The sequence below is a fragment of the Kogia breviceps genome, chromosome 2 (genome assembly GCF_026419965.1).
Source record: "Kogia breviceps isolate mKogBre1 chromosome 2, mKogBre1 haplotype 1, whole genome shotgun sequence".
Classification (NCBI taxonomy): Eukaryota; Metazoa; Chordata; class Mammalia; order Artiodactyla; family Physeteridae; genus Kogia; species Kogia breviceps.
Window position 1 is genome coordinate 87,564,063 of NC_081311.1, and position 18,734 is coordinate 87,582,796.

General features: G+C 42.7%; 1 protein-coding gene across 9 annotated transcripts in view; it reads left to right on the top strand.

The window, feature by feature from the left end:
• The first annotated feature begins 1,283 nt into the window (after positions 1–1,283).
• Positions 1,284–18,734, top strand: part of HERC2 (HECT and RLD domain containing E3 ubiquitin protein ligase 2) — a 227,472-nt gene continuing 210,021 nt past the window's right edge. For 8 of the 9 annotated variants that reach the window (XM_067025765.1, XM_067025770.1, XM_067025766.1 and 5 more), the window contains exons 1-3: positions 1,284–1,371; positions 1,750–1,852; positions 13,900–14,014. In XM_067025765.1, the coding sequence (XP_066881866.1) occupies positions 1,781–1,852; positions 13,900–14,014 (187 nt within the window). In that variant the 5' untranslated portion in view covers positions 1,284–1,371; positions 1,750–1,780. Of the gene's footprint in view, positions 1,372–1,749; positions 1,853–13,899; positions 14,015–18,734 lie in introns of those variants that run through there. The other variant, XM_067025769.1, reaches the window with a different exon arrangement.

Sequence of the window (18,734 nt, forward strand, 5' to 3'; positions counted from 1 at the left end):
TTCTTAAAATGTAAGCTTAGCACAGGGAACTCTACTCAATACTCTGTAATGGTCTATATGGGAAAAGAATCTAAAAAAAGACTGGATATCTGTATACGTGTAACCGATTCACTTTGCTGTACACCTGAAACTAACACAACATTGTATTGATCAATAAATCAACTATACTCCAAAAAAATAAAAAATAAAGTCTAGAAATCAGGAAAATAAAGAATGGGAAAACAACAAAAAAATGTAAGCTTAGATTGTTGATTTGGGGTCTTTATCATTTTCTAAGATAAGCATGTTAGTGTTATAAATTTCACTTTAATCAGTATTTTAGTTGAGTCCCACAAATTTTGATGTTGCATTTTAATTTTGTTCAATTTAAAATAGTTCTTTTCCTTTGAGATTTCGTCTTTGACCCATGGACTATCTAGAAATGTATTGTTTAACTTCCAAGTGTTTGGAGATTGTCCTGTATCTCTTAATGATTTGTACTTAATTCTATTATGATCAGAGAACATACTTTGTATGACTTTGTTTTACATTTCTTAAGCATTGTTTTCTGGCTACTGGTTCAGTGGAACTAAAAGCTCTCATTTCCTTCTCTGATCCCCCTGCTACCAGCTGCTCCATGGATTCTGCGCAAGGTTTTAGTTGCATTCAGTGGGACAGGCAGGAAGAGGCTCTTGCAGACCCCATCCCGCCTCACCTTCAGCCCTAGCACCGCCCAAGCCGAACCACCCAGCATCACCACAGTGTCTCCCCACCGGCTGGCTTTCTGAGAGCGCTGGGAGAAGTCCGGTTCAGGAGCGTGTGCGTGCGAGCGTGCGGCGGAAATCCCGCCTCTCGGCGTCTTCGGTTGGCCTTGACCGCAAGGGGTGAGCTCAAGGAGGAAGAGGAGCCGGATTGAAGGAAACTTGGAGAGTCGGCAGAAGGGGCGGGGATGCTCCTCTTCCCCATTGGCTCTGCCTGCGGAGACGCCTCGATGCGATTGGCTGGGCAGCGGGGGCCGTAGCCCCGCGTCGGCCCGCCCCTCCGGCCTCCGGAGGCGCCGGGATTGCAGGCCCCGGAATCGGGAGCGCCGGCGGAGCCCGTGGCCCTTGGGGGCTGTGTCCGGACGCTCCAGAGCCAGGCAGCCGGGCCTCTGCCGTCCGGTCTTCGTCCTCGGGGGGTGGCGAGGGCGGCCGGCCGCTGGGGCGGTGCGGGCCGGGGCCGGGCCAAACCGGGGCACGCGGGCGTTGGCGCAGCCGCCGGACCGGGGCCTGCACGGACCGCCCGCGGCGCGCGTCTCGGGCTGTCTTTTCATTTCCAAGTGATTATTGTTTTGGATTTTTCTGCAGACGTGAATTTTGGTTAATTTATTTCACGCACCAGTTCTGGCCTGAGGTAAAGCGGAGGATGCGTGCTGGTGTCATTTGTCGTTGAGATGTGGGCTTCTTGCAGTCTGTGTGTTTACCTTTTGGATTTAAGGGAAGGGGATGACATTGTGATTTGGTCTTGTAACCGTCCATTCTCAAGGTCTCGCCGACGTGGTACAGAACCGGGCGAATCCCATGTGTGACTCTTACCTGGACTGGAAGTCCTGGGTTTTTCCTTTCTCGCCCCATCTTTCTCTTTCCCTCTCTCCTCCTCTCCCTCGCCTCCTCCGGAGCTTCTCCTCTCCCTCCTTCCTGGTTTCTCTTTTTGCCGTAATAAACCTTGCGGTAGGGTCTTTGTAAAATTCTGAAAAGGTTTAGGTCTTCAGCGTTTCTGTTTTACTTGCAGGTTTGACGACTGAGAGGAAATCGGGGGAAAGATGCCTTCTGATTCTTTCTGTTTGGCTGCTCAGGCTCGACTTGACTCCAAATGGTTGAAAACAGATATACAGGTGGGGTTTTGACATTCCTTTTTCCTGGTGTTTTCCTGCCTACATAGTTAAATTTCTGGTGAACCCTTTCTTTAGGATATGTAAGGGCATGCAGATCAGATCTTGCCATATTAGAGAAGCAGGTTTGTTTTCTATAACTTTAAATGTACCTTTTATTGTGTCAATTTTTATTGCTCTTTTTATAGTGTGTGTGGCTACATTTTAATTACAGTTATTTATAAGTGCAAGAAACGAGATAGTTGTGCAAAAATTTTTTGTTATTTTTTAAGAGGTCTGTATCATTCTTAGCCATATCTTGGTGACTGTTTGTTTAGTGATACATTTTGAGATGTTCAGTTAATTATGTGGGGGAGAAGTGACATACAGTCATTTATTATGTCCTGCAGAAACTCACTCATTTTTATGGGATTCTGTGTTTGTGTTTCTGGAGAGACAAGGGTTCATTTGAGCTGTTGGTTTTGTATTCTCACTGGTCTTATTAAGAGGAGTGCTTGGATTTTCACGTCAAGAACATGTGGAAACAAAATGTTAGCCTTAGCCTCTCTAATATTTTGTTTTAAGGTAATTGCATGCTTGTCCAGAAATTGTCAAATAAATAACGATGATGTTTCTGTAGTCTTTTCTTTATCCCAAGTTAGTTTTGTTTGCAAATGGAAAAACTGTGTTTGTAACTCCCTGTTGCCCTCAGAAAGAAATGGCAGAAATATTTTGTAGTGTATATGTGTTTTTTCCATCTTCCCTGAGGTTAACCATTTTAAGTATTTCTCAAGTAATCTTAACCTTGTTTAAATACAGTCTTACCTACTGCGTGACGCAAGTCATGTATTCTGTAAGCAGTTGATCTTAGATACTTGTAGTGAAGCATTATTGCTCTTCTTACATTTTTATTTTTAAGTGTGGAGTCCCAGTTGGTTTCAGAGCCAAGTGTTAAGAACTATGTTGTGGGTGATGGGATTGTTATTGATGGTGTAATGGTAGATTTAAAAAAACAAGAAGAATTGGGTTAAGAATTGGCATAGTAGTGACTTAAAAAAAATAAACATAACCTTTTATTTAGCAGTTTCTGTTTTCCTTTGACTTTTTTTTTTAAGCAGAGGTGGGGGAAGTGAGAGATGAACAATTTCATATTTATAAAATCTTGAGATTCAGACAAACTGATTTGAAGAATTGTTTTTATTTATTTAAAAACATTTAAAAGAAAATTTATTTTGGCTGCGCTGGGTCTTAGTTGCTGCACTCGGGATCTTTAGTTGAGACATGTGGACTTCTTAGTTGCGGCATGCATGTGGGATCTAGTTCCCTGACCAGGGATTGAACCCCAGCCCCCTGCATTGGGAGCGCAGAGTCTTACCCACTGGACCACCAGGGAAGTTCCAAGAATTGTTTTTGTATTAGGGTTTATTTTACAAAACTTTTTGAAGTAAAGAACTTTACCTAATGAAGTTTTTTCCTCTTAGTAGTTATAATTGAATAATTGCTAAATATGAGTTTTAGCATCTTGATCTAAAACCGTTTTAATGCTGAGTTGAGTGCCTACAATGAGTCAGGCAGATACACATAAAAAGAAACACCACTGATGCCTTAGAGTGATTACCATTTTACCTTTGGTTTATTTAGTGTAATATACAGTGCTTGGCCCTTCTTAGACATTTGAGTACTATTCAGAAGTCTTCCAAACTCCTAGGAATAAGTGAAGAGACCTAGGTCCTAGGAATAAGTGAAGAAACCTAGGTTTTGGATAGAGGAAAAATGTAGTATGGGTATTGAAGCTGTGAGATAAATGAAAATAGTGTGAAAAAAGTGATTGGTGGCCTTGGTTTCATACAATTTCTCCAGCATTGCTTATTAAATGTGAGGAATGAATGTTGTTGTTGTTTTACCCTAAGGAATGACTTAGACATGGTTTACTCTATGGAATCTTTCCTGAAAACACATATTGTGGATGCCAGCCTTATGCAGACAGGTTTTACACTTATCTTGTTGGGGATGTCTCTCCCACCTGGAGTGGGAAGGCTTTTGTATTGGGAGCAGGATTGACACCTGGGTAATGAATAATATGTGGGGTAGAAATATGTTTCTTAGCTGTAAGAGTTAGCTAATCTATTTTTCTATGGCTGTTTTTATTTGAAATGCCTGTGAAGTTTTCAATGACTTTAGAAAGGAAAATTTTTTGTAGACTGTGAAAAGTTTTAATATGTGTCTGTTATAGAGAATATAGACACTAATCCTAGACTTTCTTTAATACTTTTATTTAAAAAAATTTTTTTTTGCGGTACGCGGGCCTCTCACTCTTGTGGCCTCTCCCGTTGCGGAGCATAGGCTCCGGACGTGCAGGCTCAGCGGCCATGGCTCACGGGCCCAGCCGCTCGCGGCATGTGGCATCTTCCCGGACTGGGGCACAAACCCGTGTCCCCTGCATCGGCAGGCGGATTCTCAACCACTGCGCCACCAGGGAAGTTCCCCTAGACTTTCTTGATCAGAGACATTTAGATCCCTCAGGCCTGGGGCTTTGTAATCAGCTGCATCTAATGGAATACCCATTATATGGCAGGCATATATCTGGTTTTTACATATATAATGCTTTTTACTTCTTCAGTACTCTTTTCTGGTTGTTGGGTGGAGTTCCTTGAATCGCCATCTTCCTTCACAACTCTCTTGAGGAGGCAACAAATACAGAGCTAAGAAGTGTTAGCTACATAATCACTACCATTACCATGTTTTTATTTACAGTAAAAGTCCTTCTGTCTGATGTGATTGGTAGTTTTTTTGGTGAACCAAAAAGTCAGTTAAGCAAAAAGCACTATAAAAATAGTACATAACACCTTAAAAACTTTTTATTCTTAAAATATACATGCATATTTATTTTCCTAGTCTTGTTTTTTTTTCTTTTTGGCTGTGCCGTATGGCATGTGGGATCTTAGTTCCCTGACCAGGGATCGAACCCCTGCCCCCCGCAGTGGAAGCACAGAGTCTTAACCACTGGACCACTGGGGAAGTCCTTTGCTAGTCTTGATGTAAGGTTAAGGGTGTGTCTTTGAGCATGGGTCCACGAATGGCGTTATCCTGTTCTTTCTTGAATAAGCTGTACTCAGATCAATCTGTACTCAGATCAATCTACAGTTTCTATTTTTGGGTTCTTTGAAGTGGAACATGAAATTAGATATGTATGAAGCAATTTTAAAAACTTTTTATTTTGAAATAATAATAGACCCACAGGAAGTTGCAAAGAAAGTAGAGAGGTCACGGTATACTCTTCTCCCAGACTCCCCCAGTGGTACAATCTTAGGTAACTATAGTATAATATTAAACCCAGCAAATTGACATTGGTACAATGTGTACATAGTTCTATGCTATTTTATCGTATGTGTTTATTCATGTAACCACCACCACAATTAAGATCCAGAAGTGTTCCATCACCACAGAGATCTCCCTCCTGCTGTCCCTCTATAGTCACACTCAACTTCCTCTACCATCTTTGACCCCTGGCAATCACTAATCTGTTCTCCATCTCTATAATTTTGTCAGTTTGAGAGTGTTGTATGGTATGTGACCGTTGGAAACTGGCTTTGTTCACTCGGTATAATGCCTTTGAGGCCCATCAAAGTTGTTGAGTATATCAGTAATGCAACTCAGATTGAATTTTTCTTTTCTTCTAGTCAATTTAAAATGATTCAGCATGAGAGTTAGCTTTTAAACTTAAAGTTATTAAATGTATATATTGTCACTTTACGCTTAGAAATATCAGTAGATTAAAAAGTGTAAACATGAACATCTTGGTAAATTCAAATCGCAGGTTTTCCAGTTGACAGATGATACATAGAAATAAAAGGATGTTGTACATACAGGTAACTTAATTGATTTTCATAATGACTTCTTGTGATTACTTTTGTGTCTGTGAATAGGTAGTATTGCTCAATATTTTATTCATGATTTTGGTTGTTTGTATCTTTTCTGTACTTTGGACCTGTCTTGTCAGAGGTTTATATATTTTGTTAGTCTTTTTTAAAGAACTAACTTTTAGCTTTGGTTCTTGGAAAAGACTAATATAGTTATAAAGGAAAGAAAATGAGTTTATCATCAGACTTGACAACAAGGCCTTATGCAGAAGAAAGCTGAGTAACATATTCATGGCACCCAAGAAAAGAAAATGTGAGCCAAGGATTTTATGTTCTAGCAAAACTGACTTTTCAGGTAAAAAGGACACAGGCTTATCAATGAGCAGGAACTCAGAAAATATTGTTTCCATGAGCCCTTCCTGAGGAATTGAGTAGAGAAAGATCTTTAGATGACTGAATGACTGTACATTGACATGAAGACTGGTGGTGGGCATTAAACCTGTAGTTATGGGTAGAACCCAGAGAGGTTTTTTTTTCTTGCGGTACACGGGCCTCTCACTGTCTAGGCCTCTCCCGTTGCGGAGCACAGGCTCCGGACGCGCAGGCTCAGCGGCCATGGCTCACGGGCCCAGCCGCTCCACGGCACGTGGGATCTTCCCGGACCGGGGCACGAACCCGTGTCCCCAGCATCAGCAGGCGGACTCTCAGCCACTGCGCCACCAGGGAATCCCCCAGAGTGAGTTCTAAAAGGGAGAGAGCATAGCATGTAACAGCTGTATGCTTAGACATGTTGGATTATAGTAGAACTGTTCTGCAGTGTCTAATTTAGTAATCCTCTGCATTGAAATTTTCACTTTAGATCTTGTATTTTTCATCTTTAGAGATTCCATTCCAGTCCTTTTTATATCTTCCATTTCACTCTCATGATGTTCATATTTTCCTCTCTTTGAGTACGTGGAACATATCTATAATAGAGCTTTTAACATTCTTGTCTGCTAATTCCATCATGTCTGTCATTTCTGCATTTATTTCAATGGACTGAATCTATCATTTCTATTGATTTATTGCTCTGGTTATGGTACATGTTTGCATGCCTGGTAATTTTTTATTAAGTTTTGGACATTATAAATAAATATTATGTTATTCTGTGTTAGATTTTGTTTTATTATTTTACAGAGCATTAGTTTTGTCTGGCATGCGTGTAAGTTACTTGGGATCAATCTGGTCTTTCAAAGATTGATCCTAAGGTTTGTTTGGGCTGATCTAGCACAGCCTTTAATCTTGGGCTAATTTATCTGCCTTATAAAGGCAGTGTCCTTCTCAGGACTCTAATGCTTGGTGTGTTGGGAGGTCTTTCTGTTCTGGTTGGTGGAAACACAAGATTTCCCAGACTGTGAATCATGGGGGGTCTGCCTCCTCCCTTTTAGTGCTTGTTTCCCCAGCCTTGGGAGTGTTCTCAGCGCACACCCAGATCAGTCCTCAGCCGGAGTCTCAAGGGGTCCCCTCTACCCATCTCCAGAGATCAGTCTCTCTGCAGCCAACTTCCTCTCCTGTATTCTTGTCATTTTGACCTACTTATAGCTGGTCTGTCTCCTCCATTCAGCACGACCTCTGGGCTCTATTTGGGTTCCCCTTTCCTGTGTTGCAGCCTAGAAGCTGCTTCTAGGCATTAAGTTCGGGAAGTTGTAGCCCGTACTTCATTTGTTGCCCTTCTCAGGGATCACAGTTCTGGGCTGTCTGTTGGCCAGTGTTGGAAAACAGCTGTTTGATATATTCTGTCTGGCTTTCTACCAGATAGGTAATTCCTAAAGAAGTTAATTCTTCACAGGTGGGAGCATGGGCCTTCCCATCTCATTTATTGACTTTTTAATTTTAGATATTGTTTTTTTTGGGTTTTGGAATTTCCACATTTTTGTTTGAATGCATTTTATTGAGGTATAATTATATTTAGTAAAATGCATCTATTTAAAATGTTTAGTTTGAAGTGTTTTGGCAGTTTGCTTAACTGCCACATTAGGTACTTTTCTGTAGTTTCCAGTTCTTTTCTGAAATTGTTGATGTGATCTTTTCTTTTTTCTTTTTCTTTTTTTTTTTTTTTTTTTTTTTGGCAGTACGCGGGCCCCTCACTGTTGTGGCCTCTCCCGTTGCGGAGCACAGGCTCCAGACGCGCAGGCTCAGCGGCCGTGGCTCACGGGCCCAGCCGCTCCGCGGCACGTGGGATCCTCCCGGACTGGGGCACGAACCCATGTCCCCTGCACCAGCAGGCGGACTCTCAACCACTGCGCCACCAGGGAAGCCCTGATGTGATCTTTTAATTGCTTGAACACAATAAACCTTGCGCAGCCTCTTCGGATTCCTCGACTGCATCTCCCTTTCCGTCTGGGTTGATAGCCCAGCGTGCCTGTGGTCCGCCCTTCGACTCTTGGTCTTAGATGTAACGTTACCCAGCAGGGCGTAGCTTAGGGCTTCCCAGCTGCCTACCATGGAGTTGCAGGTGACATCGTCTGGAAGGTGGGGGAGAGCAGGAGCTCGTTTTCCACAGGGTGAACATTCACCGCTTGGTAAGGAGAGATACGGGAACTGGGTATTTTAATTCCCACCCCCCAACCCCCTTTTTTTCCCTCCTTGGATGGGTCTGTGGTTTCTTCTTGGAGACCTTGGCGAAATGCCCCACATGCCTGGGGAGTGTGCCTGCCACACACCATGGCGTGGGGACCGGTGCAGTAAAACGAGAGTCTGCAAACTTTTCCTGTAAAGGGCCAGATCGTAAATAGTTCTGTGGGCCATGTGTGTCCTCTGTAACAGCTGGTCACCTCTGCTGTTGTCATGCGAAAGCAGCTACAGACAGTACATAAAACAAGTAAATGTTAGTAGGCTCCAGAAACTTTATGGATACTGAAGTTTGAATGTCGTAATTTTCATGTGTCATGAAATATTTTCCTTCTCTTGGTTATTTTTCGATCACTGAAAAATGTAAAAGCCACTCTTAGCATGAGGGCCATCTAAAATCAGGTCGTGGGCCACGTTTGGCCCCTGGGCTGGGCCTTAATTTGCTGACGCCTGTAGTAACTTGCTGCATCATTTGCTTCCTATGCTTCCTTGTCCTGCCTCCCCCTCTGCCCTCCCCCTCACTGCCCTGGGCTGGCATCTGCCAGGGAAAGTGTCAGCACTTTAATCCATAATTCGGGCTTTCCTTTTTAGGGCAAAGTCTGTATCTGTATGTCTGTTTTCTGGATCCACTCTTGATGTGTTTATGCTGTCTTCCATTTTTTTCATTTTTCAGTCATGTGGCCTTATCTTACCCATTTTTATTTTTGTTTGAGTTCTGGGTATTGTCCATGAAAAATCGTTGTGATCATTTGGGGGCACTGGGTAATGCTTTCCTCCTCCAGAGAGGATCTGTCAAACTAGTAGCGCTAGTGACCCCAGGTTACTTCAGAGCAGTAGGGAACTGTGATGGTTCAAAGCGGGGCTCCTGCCGGTCTGCTTGCACCTCGCCCGTACTTCTGTGTGTGTGTGTGTGGCCCTTCAGAGCTCTGCTCAAAGCATGGCATGTTTCCCTCTTCCTCGCAGGCCTCTTTCTTGTGAGGACCATGTCTGTAGCCTCTCAGCAGCTCCTGTGCTTGGTCTCAGCCCTGCTCGCAGAATTGGCCAGTGCCTCTAGGGAAGCAGCCTTCGGCTCCCTGGGCTGTCCTCCTCTCCTTGCTGCCTGGATGTCTTCAAACAGATGTACTTTGTGTTTCTTTCTGACCTTTCCAGTTGTTCTAGAAACCTGTTCTTAAAGATTTTTGGAATTGGTATATTGTCCTGTGTTCAGTAGGTGTTTAGAAAGTATTTTTCTGCAAGGCTAAGAAAAAAAGCCAGATATCTTTACTTTAGTCATCTGCAAATATTTGAACAGATCACATTTCAGGCATATTTTAAAAATAGAAAAAAATAAACATTTTCTAACTATAAGTTAATCAAAATGCCATTTATTTCATTTGGCGTGTTCCATTTCAGATTATATTGTGTAATTATACAGTTCTGAAGTAGTGAAGCGGTCTGAAGCGGACCTTAAGGGTCCGCTTGCCCAATTCTATTTGGCTTTCAAGTATTGGTAGCACCTGTGGTGGGTCCCCCAGGCCTCCTTACTGCATGTGTTGGTGCATGTTGTGGTGTTGGTGAGAAGAGAACGAGCTTGAGAGGCCTGTTCCCAAAAACTCTTGACAGCTTTGGTGTTGTGTGATCTTGGTCAGGTAATTGAACTTCTAAGTTTTAGTTACTGACCCTCAAAACTGGGCCTATTACTATCCTGCTTGCTGGCTTCTTTTCAGGATGAAAATGCCTTTATCTGCTATGTCATTTTAGAGGTGTGAGGTAAGAATGTAAGAGCACATTGGAAAAGGGTCCTAAGACTGAATAATGCTAATCAGAGGTATCTGGGTTCTATGTGAAAAAAGTTAAAATTTAAGATCTATGTTGTCACCCATTGGAAACATTTATGTAAATTACCTACTAATAAAGACAAGCTATTTATAGACTGTTGTACAGATACTCTTAAACTGACAAATTGAGGTGACTTTTACTGCTTGTGCAGTTTATTCTTCCAGTGCCATGATTATTTCCCAGTTTTCCTGGCCTCTTTCTCCTTGGGATCCCGTGCTTCCCTCCCAGTGCCTTGGAAGGCTCTCCCAGGGGAGGGCGTCTTCATCTCTGCCTTATGCAGTCTAGCTCTTTCAAGCCTGCTCCATGGAAGCCTGCTCTGTCGCCTTAGCGGTGTTCCTCCTTCCTCGAATCCTTTCAGATGCCCGAACCATTGTAGTTTGGTGTTTACTCGAGTTCACGTCCACAGTTCCTAAGAGGCTTCTACAGCAAGTATCCCTCAGACACCCAGTGTCTACCTTCCACACAGCTGCCCTACTCTCATCCTTCCCAGCATGACCCGAGTGATGAAAGAATGGGTGGTAGTGATAGTTCTTGTTTCCATGTAAACTGGCTTTCTTCCTTGGCTTATTCTTTAATAAATATTTCGTCCTCAGCCACCCTGGGGTAATCCTAGGGGGCAGTCGGGCCTGGTCCACCCTCCCTCCTTCGGCGTTAGCGTCTTCTGCAGGTCTATAGCCCCTGCTGTTGACTCCCAGATTTGAACCTCTAGCCCTGAACACTCTGCTAAGATCTGGATTTGTATTTGCGGTATGTGTGTAATGTGTCTGTGTGCGTCTGTGTGTACGTGTGTGCATGTGCATGGGGAGAGTATCTCCATGTTTATGTTCAGTAGTTGGTGCAAATCTCTGGTTAAAACTGAGCTAATTCCCTCTCATCCGGAGTCTGTTCCCTACCTGGTTTTTCACTTTTCACATCTGCTCTGTCCCGTTTGATCTGAAATGTCTTACATACTCTTCTCTTCCATGTCTTGGCTTAGGCTCTCATCCTGTTTTGGGGAGCTCTTAGCAGAGGCCTCCTAAGTTATTTCCTCTGTTTCTGGTTTTTTCCTCTGTCCTCTCCACTGCCCTGACACTGACTTATGGCTGGAGGTGTGATCATTTATTCCCTGGCCCCTAGAGGTGGTGTGTAACTGCTGGAGCACAGCACACGTGGGGCTATTTATTCTGGCCACTCTTCCTGTGTGGCCTTGCAGGCCAGGACTGAGCCCAGCGGCAGCTCTTAGCTGCCCTGCTCTTACACAGACCAGCAGATGAGCCAGGCCTTTCCATTCCCGCAGTAAAACCTCAGGGGCCCTGAACGTTGGTGGCTCACTTTTTAGAAAGGATTTACTTCTCTCTCTGCCAGTTAATACTTTTGCCAACAGTCATGTTCTGGTCTCAAGTATGTTTATGGTAGTTATCTTGTTAGTGATGTGGACAGATAAAATATGAGTGCTGAGAGCAAGTTGTTGCTTCTGTGAAAACTAAGTTAGATGCCAAATTGGTTTTCTGTTGCTATGTAACAAGTCACTGACCAGAAATTTAGCAGCTTAAAACAACTCCGTTTACTCTCTCCCCCTTTCTGTGTGGGTCAGGTGTCTGGCCATGGCTTAGCTGGGTCTTCTGCTTCGGGATTCACAGGCTGCAGTCAGGGGGCTGACCAGTCTGCTTTCTCATCTGGAGTCTCATTGGGGTCCTTGTCGGCAGAATTCAGTTTGTTGGCTGTTGGGTGGGGCTGAGCTGTGGGCTCCTAGGAGACGCCCCCTCCATTGGCAGCTCATGGCAGTGACTGGGAGAATGCTTCTTCTGGATGGCCCCATCCTCTTAAGGGCTTTTACCTGACAGGGCCCTAGGATAATCGTCCTTTTGGTTAACTAGAGATCAACCGATGTGTGACCTTAATTGTATATGAGAAATTCCTTCACTTTTGCCACAGAAGGAATCAAAACCTAGTCACAGGTGGAAAGACCCGTCCTGTATTCACAGGTCCTGCCCATACTCAGAGAGAGGATTGCACAGGGTGTGTGTGCCCTGGGGGTGGGGCGAGGATCTTGAGGGCATCTTAGATTTGCCTACTATGCATTGTTTGGATAAAAGTGAGATGCTAAAAAAATTACTTGTACAGGTTAGGTAAGAGAGAACTGTAAAGGATTGTGGGAAAAGCCTTGCAAGTCTAAAGGAATTGTGTACTAAGATTGCTCACAAAGTGCCCTTCAAGTTCTTGCTCCCTTTAAAGAAATTGAGGTTGGAAATAGTGGATGCTTCATGAGAGTGGCGAACGTTGGATTGATGACAAGGGACAAGCTGGTGGACTTGTGAACAAGGAAAAGGCCCTGACCTTCCATCTAAAAGATGGGCAAACAGACGTGTCTGTTTTCGTGTAAAGTGTCTTGTCTGTCTGAGAAGAGGGTTTCTGTTGTACCTGCCGTTTTCAGAATGAATGCCTTCTCTGGGCGTTCACCATGCCCCCGCCCTTCGGTGACTGCTTTCTCAGGGAATCCTTTTCTGACTTCCAAATGCTGGCAGCCAAGAGCATTTTTGTTCTGTCTTTGAATATCACTATGGACTCGTGTTTTTATTTAAAACTTTTTCAGTCCAATATAGTTGTTATGTATTTTGATGTTCAAAATTATTCTAAATTTGGCCAGTGAGGGAGTCCTCATCAGTCTTTGAGCAGCTTTTTTGGTGCAAACTTAAGATATTCCAGGCTCACCTTTCTGCTCCGGTGCTTGACTCAGCCTTTTTTTCCTAGAGCCCAGGTTTCATTTAGTGGGAGGTGGTACTTGGAAACCAGTATCTGGGTGCTGGGTGTACTCACTGTTCTCAGAGTGCCATTGATTTTAGGTCTTTTCCAAAGACAGTGCAAGCAGATATATTCAAATATAAATTCATGCTGAGATTTCCAATTCAAATTGTTCTTAAAAACTTCCTTGATTTTATCGTTTATACTTAAAATCTTAGTTTCTAGTAACATTAACATAGTTTATCATAAACATACATTTTATTATATTAACATTGCTTTATCCTACTATATATACATGAAATAGTTGAAAAATTTTAATGTCAATATTATAGTTGTGAATAAGACCAATTAGTAAAGTTTAAGGTTTTTTTTCCCCCTTGAAGTATAGCCAACTAAAGATGTATAGTTGAAAAGGGTCTTGAAATACAGTTGACCCTGAACAACGCAGGTTTGAACTACGTGGGTCCACTTGTACTTGGATATTTTTCAGTAGTAAATACTGAAGTACTACATGGTCTATGGTTGGTTGAGTCTGTGGATGTGGAGGAACCGTGGATATGGAGGGCTGACTATAAAAGTTATATTTGGATTAACCCCTGAGTTGTTCAAGGGTCAAGTGTACTTTTCTTTTTGATAAACAGGTTAATTTGCTTGTTACCAGTTGTAGACTTTGCTTTTTATGATTTAATTGTACTTTTTGAAAATGAAAATCATTTATATATTTTAGAAGTAACTGTAAGGTATACTCAAAATCTTGCCTTCATTCACCTCTGCTGCTTTTTACCCACATTCCCCTTCCCATCCCCCATAAGTGATCATGTTATTTGTGTCTGGTTTATCTTTCCAGAGCACCTGCCTGCATGTGTCTTTTTTTCTTGTATATTAGGCAAAACGTAGCATACTATATAAGTTATTATGCGCAGTACCTTTTTCACTTAACTGTATTTCTTGGGACAATTTTCATTAAATGTTGAACGAATGAGTTTTTTTTTCATATTATTCCTTAAGAATTGCATTGGGAGTGTGATTACTCTGTAAGTTTATTTTATTTATCATTGCCAGCTTGCATTCACACGAGATGGGCTCTGTGGTCTGTGGAATGAAATGGTTAAAGATGGAGAAATTGTATATACTGGGGCAGAGTTAACACAGAATGGAGAGCTTCCTTCTAGAAAAGGTAAGGGCCTTTAACTAGTATTTTTCATTTTGTGAAGACCTTTATAAATTGCATTTTATAGAAATTTTGGAATGTGCTGTAGGAACAGAAGTGTGCTTGAGTATAACTGAAGTTTTGTTTTCACTTTGGAGATGTCTAAATGATAGTGAGCTTCCTGGATTTCATTGTTCTTTGCAAATTGAAGGCTTTTCATGGCAAAGCCACCTTGCTGTAGTGTCCTTCCTCTCATGTCTCATTTGTAGCTTTATAGGAACTCCACTTAATGTTTCTTCGTTAAGTTTTGAAATATATATTACTTTGGCTAACTATAAATTGTGATTATTATAAGGTTGAGTGGAAATAATGAGTATTTCCTGAAATTCTTCCTGTATGATTCTCGAGTGGGAGTGTGTAAAACACTTTTTGGAAGCCTTTGGCCTGTGGCCTGGACTTGGCTCCCCTTCTATTGTATCTTCTTGTCTATGCAGGGAAATATCAGTGAACACTCTTGTTAGGCCTGTAGTTATGAAAACGCAATGAAATTCTGTCACTCAGTTGTTCTTGACTTTGTCTGTGAATCAGAATCACTGTTGAGGCTTTAAAAAGAAATGAATGCGTGGACCCACCCCAAACCTGAAAAGCCTACAGGTCTACACAGTGAGCAGCCGTGCGCCCATCCCCCAGGCCCTACCGGTCCCTCCTCTGTCGATTGGTGCACCTTACCTGGTGCCCTTGGGCACTTCATGCACGTATTAACAGGGTCAAGTTCAGTGTAACTTTTTGTCTTTAAGGTAAAACTTATGCATAATAAAATACATGTTCTAAGTTTACTATTCTATAAGTTTTGACAGATGTAATGGGTGTAACTTAGACCCCTCAACGTTACTCTCACTTCGAAGGTTCTCTCGTGCCCCTTCCTGGCTCACCCCTGCCCTCTCTGCTCAGAGGCAACTACTGGTCTGATCTTTCTCTACCGTGGACTAGTTTTGCCTGTTCTAGACTTACATGTAAATAGAGTCATGTAGTCATCTGTGCTGTTTTGTGCTTCTTTCACTCTGTAATGTTTTAGTAGTTTTAGTAGTTCATTCTGTATATATATATATTTTTTGAATTTTATTTTATTTATTTTTTTATACAGCAGGTTCTTATTAGTTATCTATTTTAAACACATCAGTGTATACATGTCAATCCCAATCTCCCAATTCATCACACCACCACCACGCTACCACCACTTTCCCCCCTTGGTGTCCATACATTGGTTCTCTACATCTGGGTCTCTTATTTCTGCCCTGCAAACTGGTTCACCTGTACCATTTCTCTAGATTCCACACATATGTGTTAATATGTGATATTTGTTTTTCTCTTTCTGACTTCACTCTGTATGACAGTCTCTAGATCCATCCACGTCTCTACAAATGACCCAATTTTGTTCCTTTTTATGGCTGAGTAATATTCCATTGTATATATGTACCACATCTTCTTTATCCATTCATCTGTCGACGGGCATTTAGGTTGCTTCCATGATCTGGCTATTGTAAATAGTGCTGCAATGAACATTGGGGTGTATGTATCTTTTTGAATTATGGTTTTCCATTCTGTATATTTTTAAAGTTTTTGTACCTCTTTGTCTCAGCTCTCCAGTATTTGTTAATGCATTAAAACTCATTCCCCAAAATGTTTTTTGTGACACATTAGTTCTAAAGGATACTCTGAGAAAAGCTAATTACGTGGAAAAATTCAAAGTGTATTTCTTACTCATTACATTTGATGAATATTTTTTGTTCTTTGTTCTTTTAAAAATCATGTGGTTAGGGCTTCCCTGGTGGTGCAGTGGTTGAGAGTCCGCCAGCCGATGCAGGGGACCTGGGTTCGTGCCCCAGTCTGGGAAGATCCCACATGCCGCGGAGCGGCTGGGCCCGTGAGCCATGGCCGCTGAGCCTGCGCATCCGGAACCTGCGCTCCGCAGGTATGCAGAGGCCTGCGTACCGCAAAAAAAAAAAAGAAAAATCATGTGGTTAGAAAGCAAAGTGTAATTGTTCTTTATGTCGGTCCCAACTGAATAGTTTTTTTGACATTCAGTAAAAGTTTATTTTAATTAATTAATTTTTTGTGTGTGTTACGCGGGCCTCTCACTGTTGTGGCCTCTCCCGTTGCGGAGCACAGGCTCTGGACGCGCTGGCTCAGCGGCCATGGCTCACGGGCCCAGCCGCTCCGCGGCATGTGGGATCTTCCCAGACCGGGGCACGAACCCGCGTCCCCTGCGTCGGCAGGCGGACTCTCAACCACTGCGCCACTAGGGAAGCCTCGTAGTAAGCTTTTGTGTTTCCTTTTGGGGGCCTGCCCTACAAAAGACAGGCTAGATTATAGTCATATACGTTTTTTTAAGTGAACATTTCTTTCAACCCTGTTTAAGGTTGTTTGTATTTATTATTTTGAGGAAAGTAGAGGAGGGAATAGGATATAAGGAAAGGAAAGTTAGGGCGCTACTAAAAAATATAGTAAGCTTATTTTTTTATTTTTGTCTAGGGCTGGACTTTATGTGAAGAACTTAAGTATCATGAGCTGTTTCATTTATTATAAACCTTCTCAGTCTATGCAGATAGTAGAAATACACTAGCCATTATTTTGCTTAGCCAGGCCTCTTGAAAAAGCTTCATTGCTGCTTCTATTACATTACAAATGTAATTTATTGACATCAGGACCAACTTTTTGTATTTCATGGAGCTTATTTTTGGCTTTTTCTGACTTCATATTGTACTTAAGTGCATTCATTGTTTTGGGTTTTTTTTTTTTCCTTTGTCTAGTCAGTACTCTTTAGTTATGTGTTCCATGGGATAGGTTTTTGATTTTTTTTTTTTTAAGAATACAACTGTCCTGCTAGTTTTATAATTTTTCTGTGGAGAGTGTAAAACATTGAATGTGGCCTTTCTCCCCAAATAATTCATAATTATTGGGGCAGAAAAGGCATCTATATAACCAAGGTGTGTAACAGGATGATGAAGACCCCGTGATGTTGCCCACAACCAGGGCTGGAGGAGTTCCGAGGTGGAGCATTCCCTGTGGTTTGTCAGGGAGACCTGGCCTGGGCTCAAGGGTGGTGGTGTGTGGGGTCCTCGGGGAGAGAGGAGCACAGGCCTCCAGGTGGAGGATGCGAAGAGCAGCAGTGTGCCGGGTAATGGAGCGGCGGAGGTGGGTGGGCCAGCCTGGAGAGACGTGGACTTCTTTGAGTGCCCAGCTGCCTGTGAATGCAGGAGGGTATGCCTGCTGGTGCAGTGGACACACTCCCGGGGGACACGCTTATACACTAAAGGTTAAAAGCCTAAGCGTTCTCAAACTCTGTAGTTCATCAGGATCACCTGGAGGCTTGGTCGGACACCCATGCCTGGTCTGCCCTTAGAGCTCTTGATTACTTGGAGTTGGGATAGGGCCTGGGAATTTGCCTTTCTAATGTGTTTCAGTCCTGCTGATGATGCTTGCTTGTCAGATAGTATGTTGTGTCTGTCTGTAGCTACAGTCTATTACATTGGGAGTTTCAGAGACAGAGAGAGGAAAAGAGCTTCCTCATGTGCTCCGTAGAAAGTAGAACATTAAAAAAAAGCAAATGACCACAGTTAGATTTCTCTCATAAATATATTCTGTCCTTCATAGTTAATTCTTAGCGCTTTGAATCTTGAGTCCTTTTTGGAAAACTTAACCCACTCCTGGGAGCCTGCCTGATGTCTGTTGGAAGCAGTGATACCAGCTTCTGCTGGAGTCTGTTCCCTACAGGGTTGGTGCTATTGCTTTTGTTTGTTGAAGACCCAATTTCTGGCCTTTAGCTTTAGAAGGGAGCAGATGATAAAACTTGAGGCTCCAGTTGATTGATTATAGACTTAGCAACATTATCAGAATGGACAGGAGTAAAATCTTTTTCAGGGTGAGCTTCTTGGCTTTTGTGTGAGGATTTGGTCCTTGTCCGTCCTGGGGGTTAGAACGTAGCAAAGGCAGCGGGGCATGGAAGCATTTCTAGAGCCTCCCACTATCCTGGGAATTGCAGTGTGTTTGTTTGAATAACATCCTACCTGTATGAAGTTAATCAAGGGAATGCTGATTTTCTCTTTTTGATATGCTGGCTCTCCCATATTGTGGCCCTGAAGCACAGGGAAGCTCTCATGATAGCTGTGAGGTCATGATGAAATACGGAGCATCCCATCTCTGCTTATATTTCTGTCCAGCCTTCTTGCTGCATGTGGGTGTTACATCATGAACTCCATGATGTGGGAGCCACTGTTTGTTATTCTGGTCATCTAGGAAGTGCCAGATACATCTGGTGTAAAAATACCTTGACAATTTTGTAGTTCAGAGTTTAGAGTATGATCCTGGGAAGGTGGCATCAGACAGCTTTCAGAGGAAGCTGATCTGGGCTCGAGAGAGGATGGCTGTGCCGTAGTCCCAGAGAGAAGGCCCAGCCTGGTAGTAAAGGGCTCACACTTTTGTTTATTGATCAACTTCGTCAATTCTGACATATTTTTGTAGGTTTTGTTTAACTTAGGCAAATAAAGTTCCCTTTCCCTCAAATCTTCTGCAATTTACTTATCTGCTCACTTATCTCTTATGGTCTTCTTTCACATTTTGGCATAATTGGACATTTTCCTTTAAGACAAAAATTACTGTCTTTCTTCCTTTTTCTTGGCTGTGCCGTGCTGTGCGTCATGTGGGATCTTAGTTCCCCCACCAGGGATTGAACCTGCGCCCCCTGCAG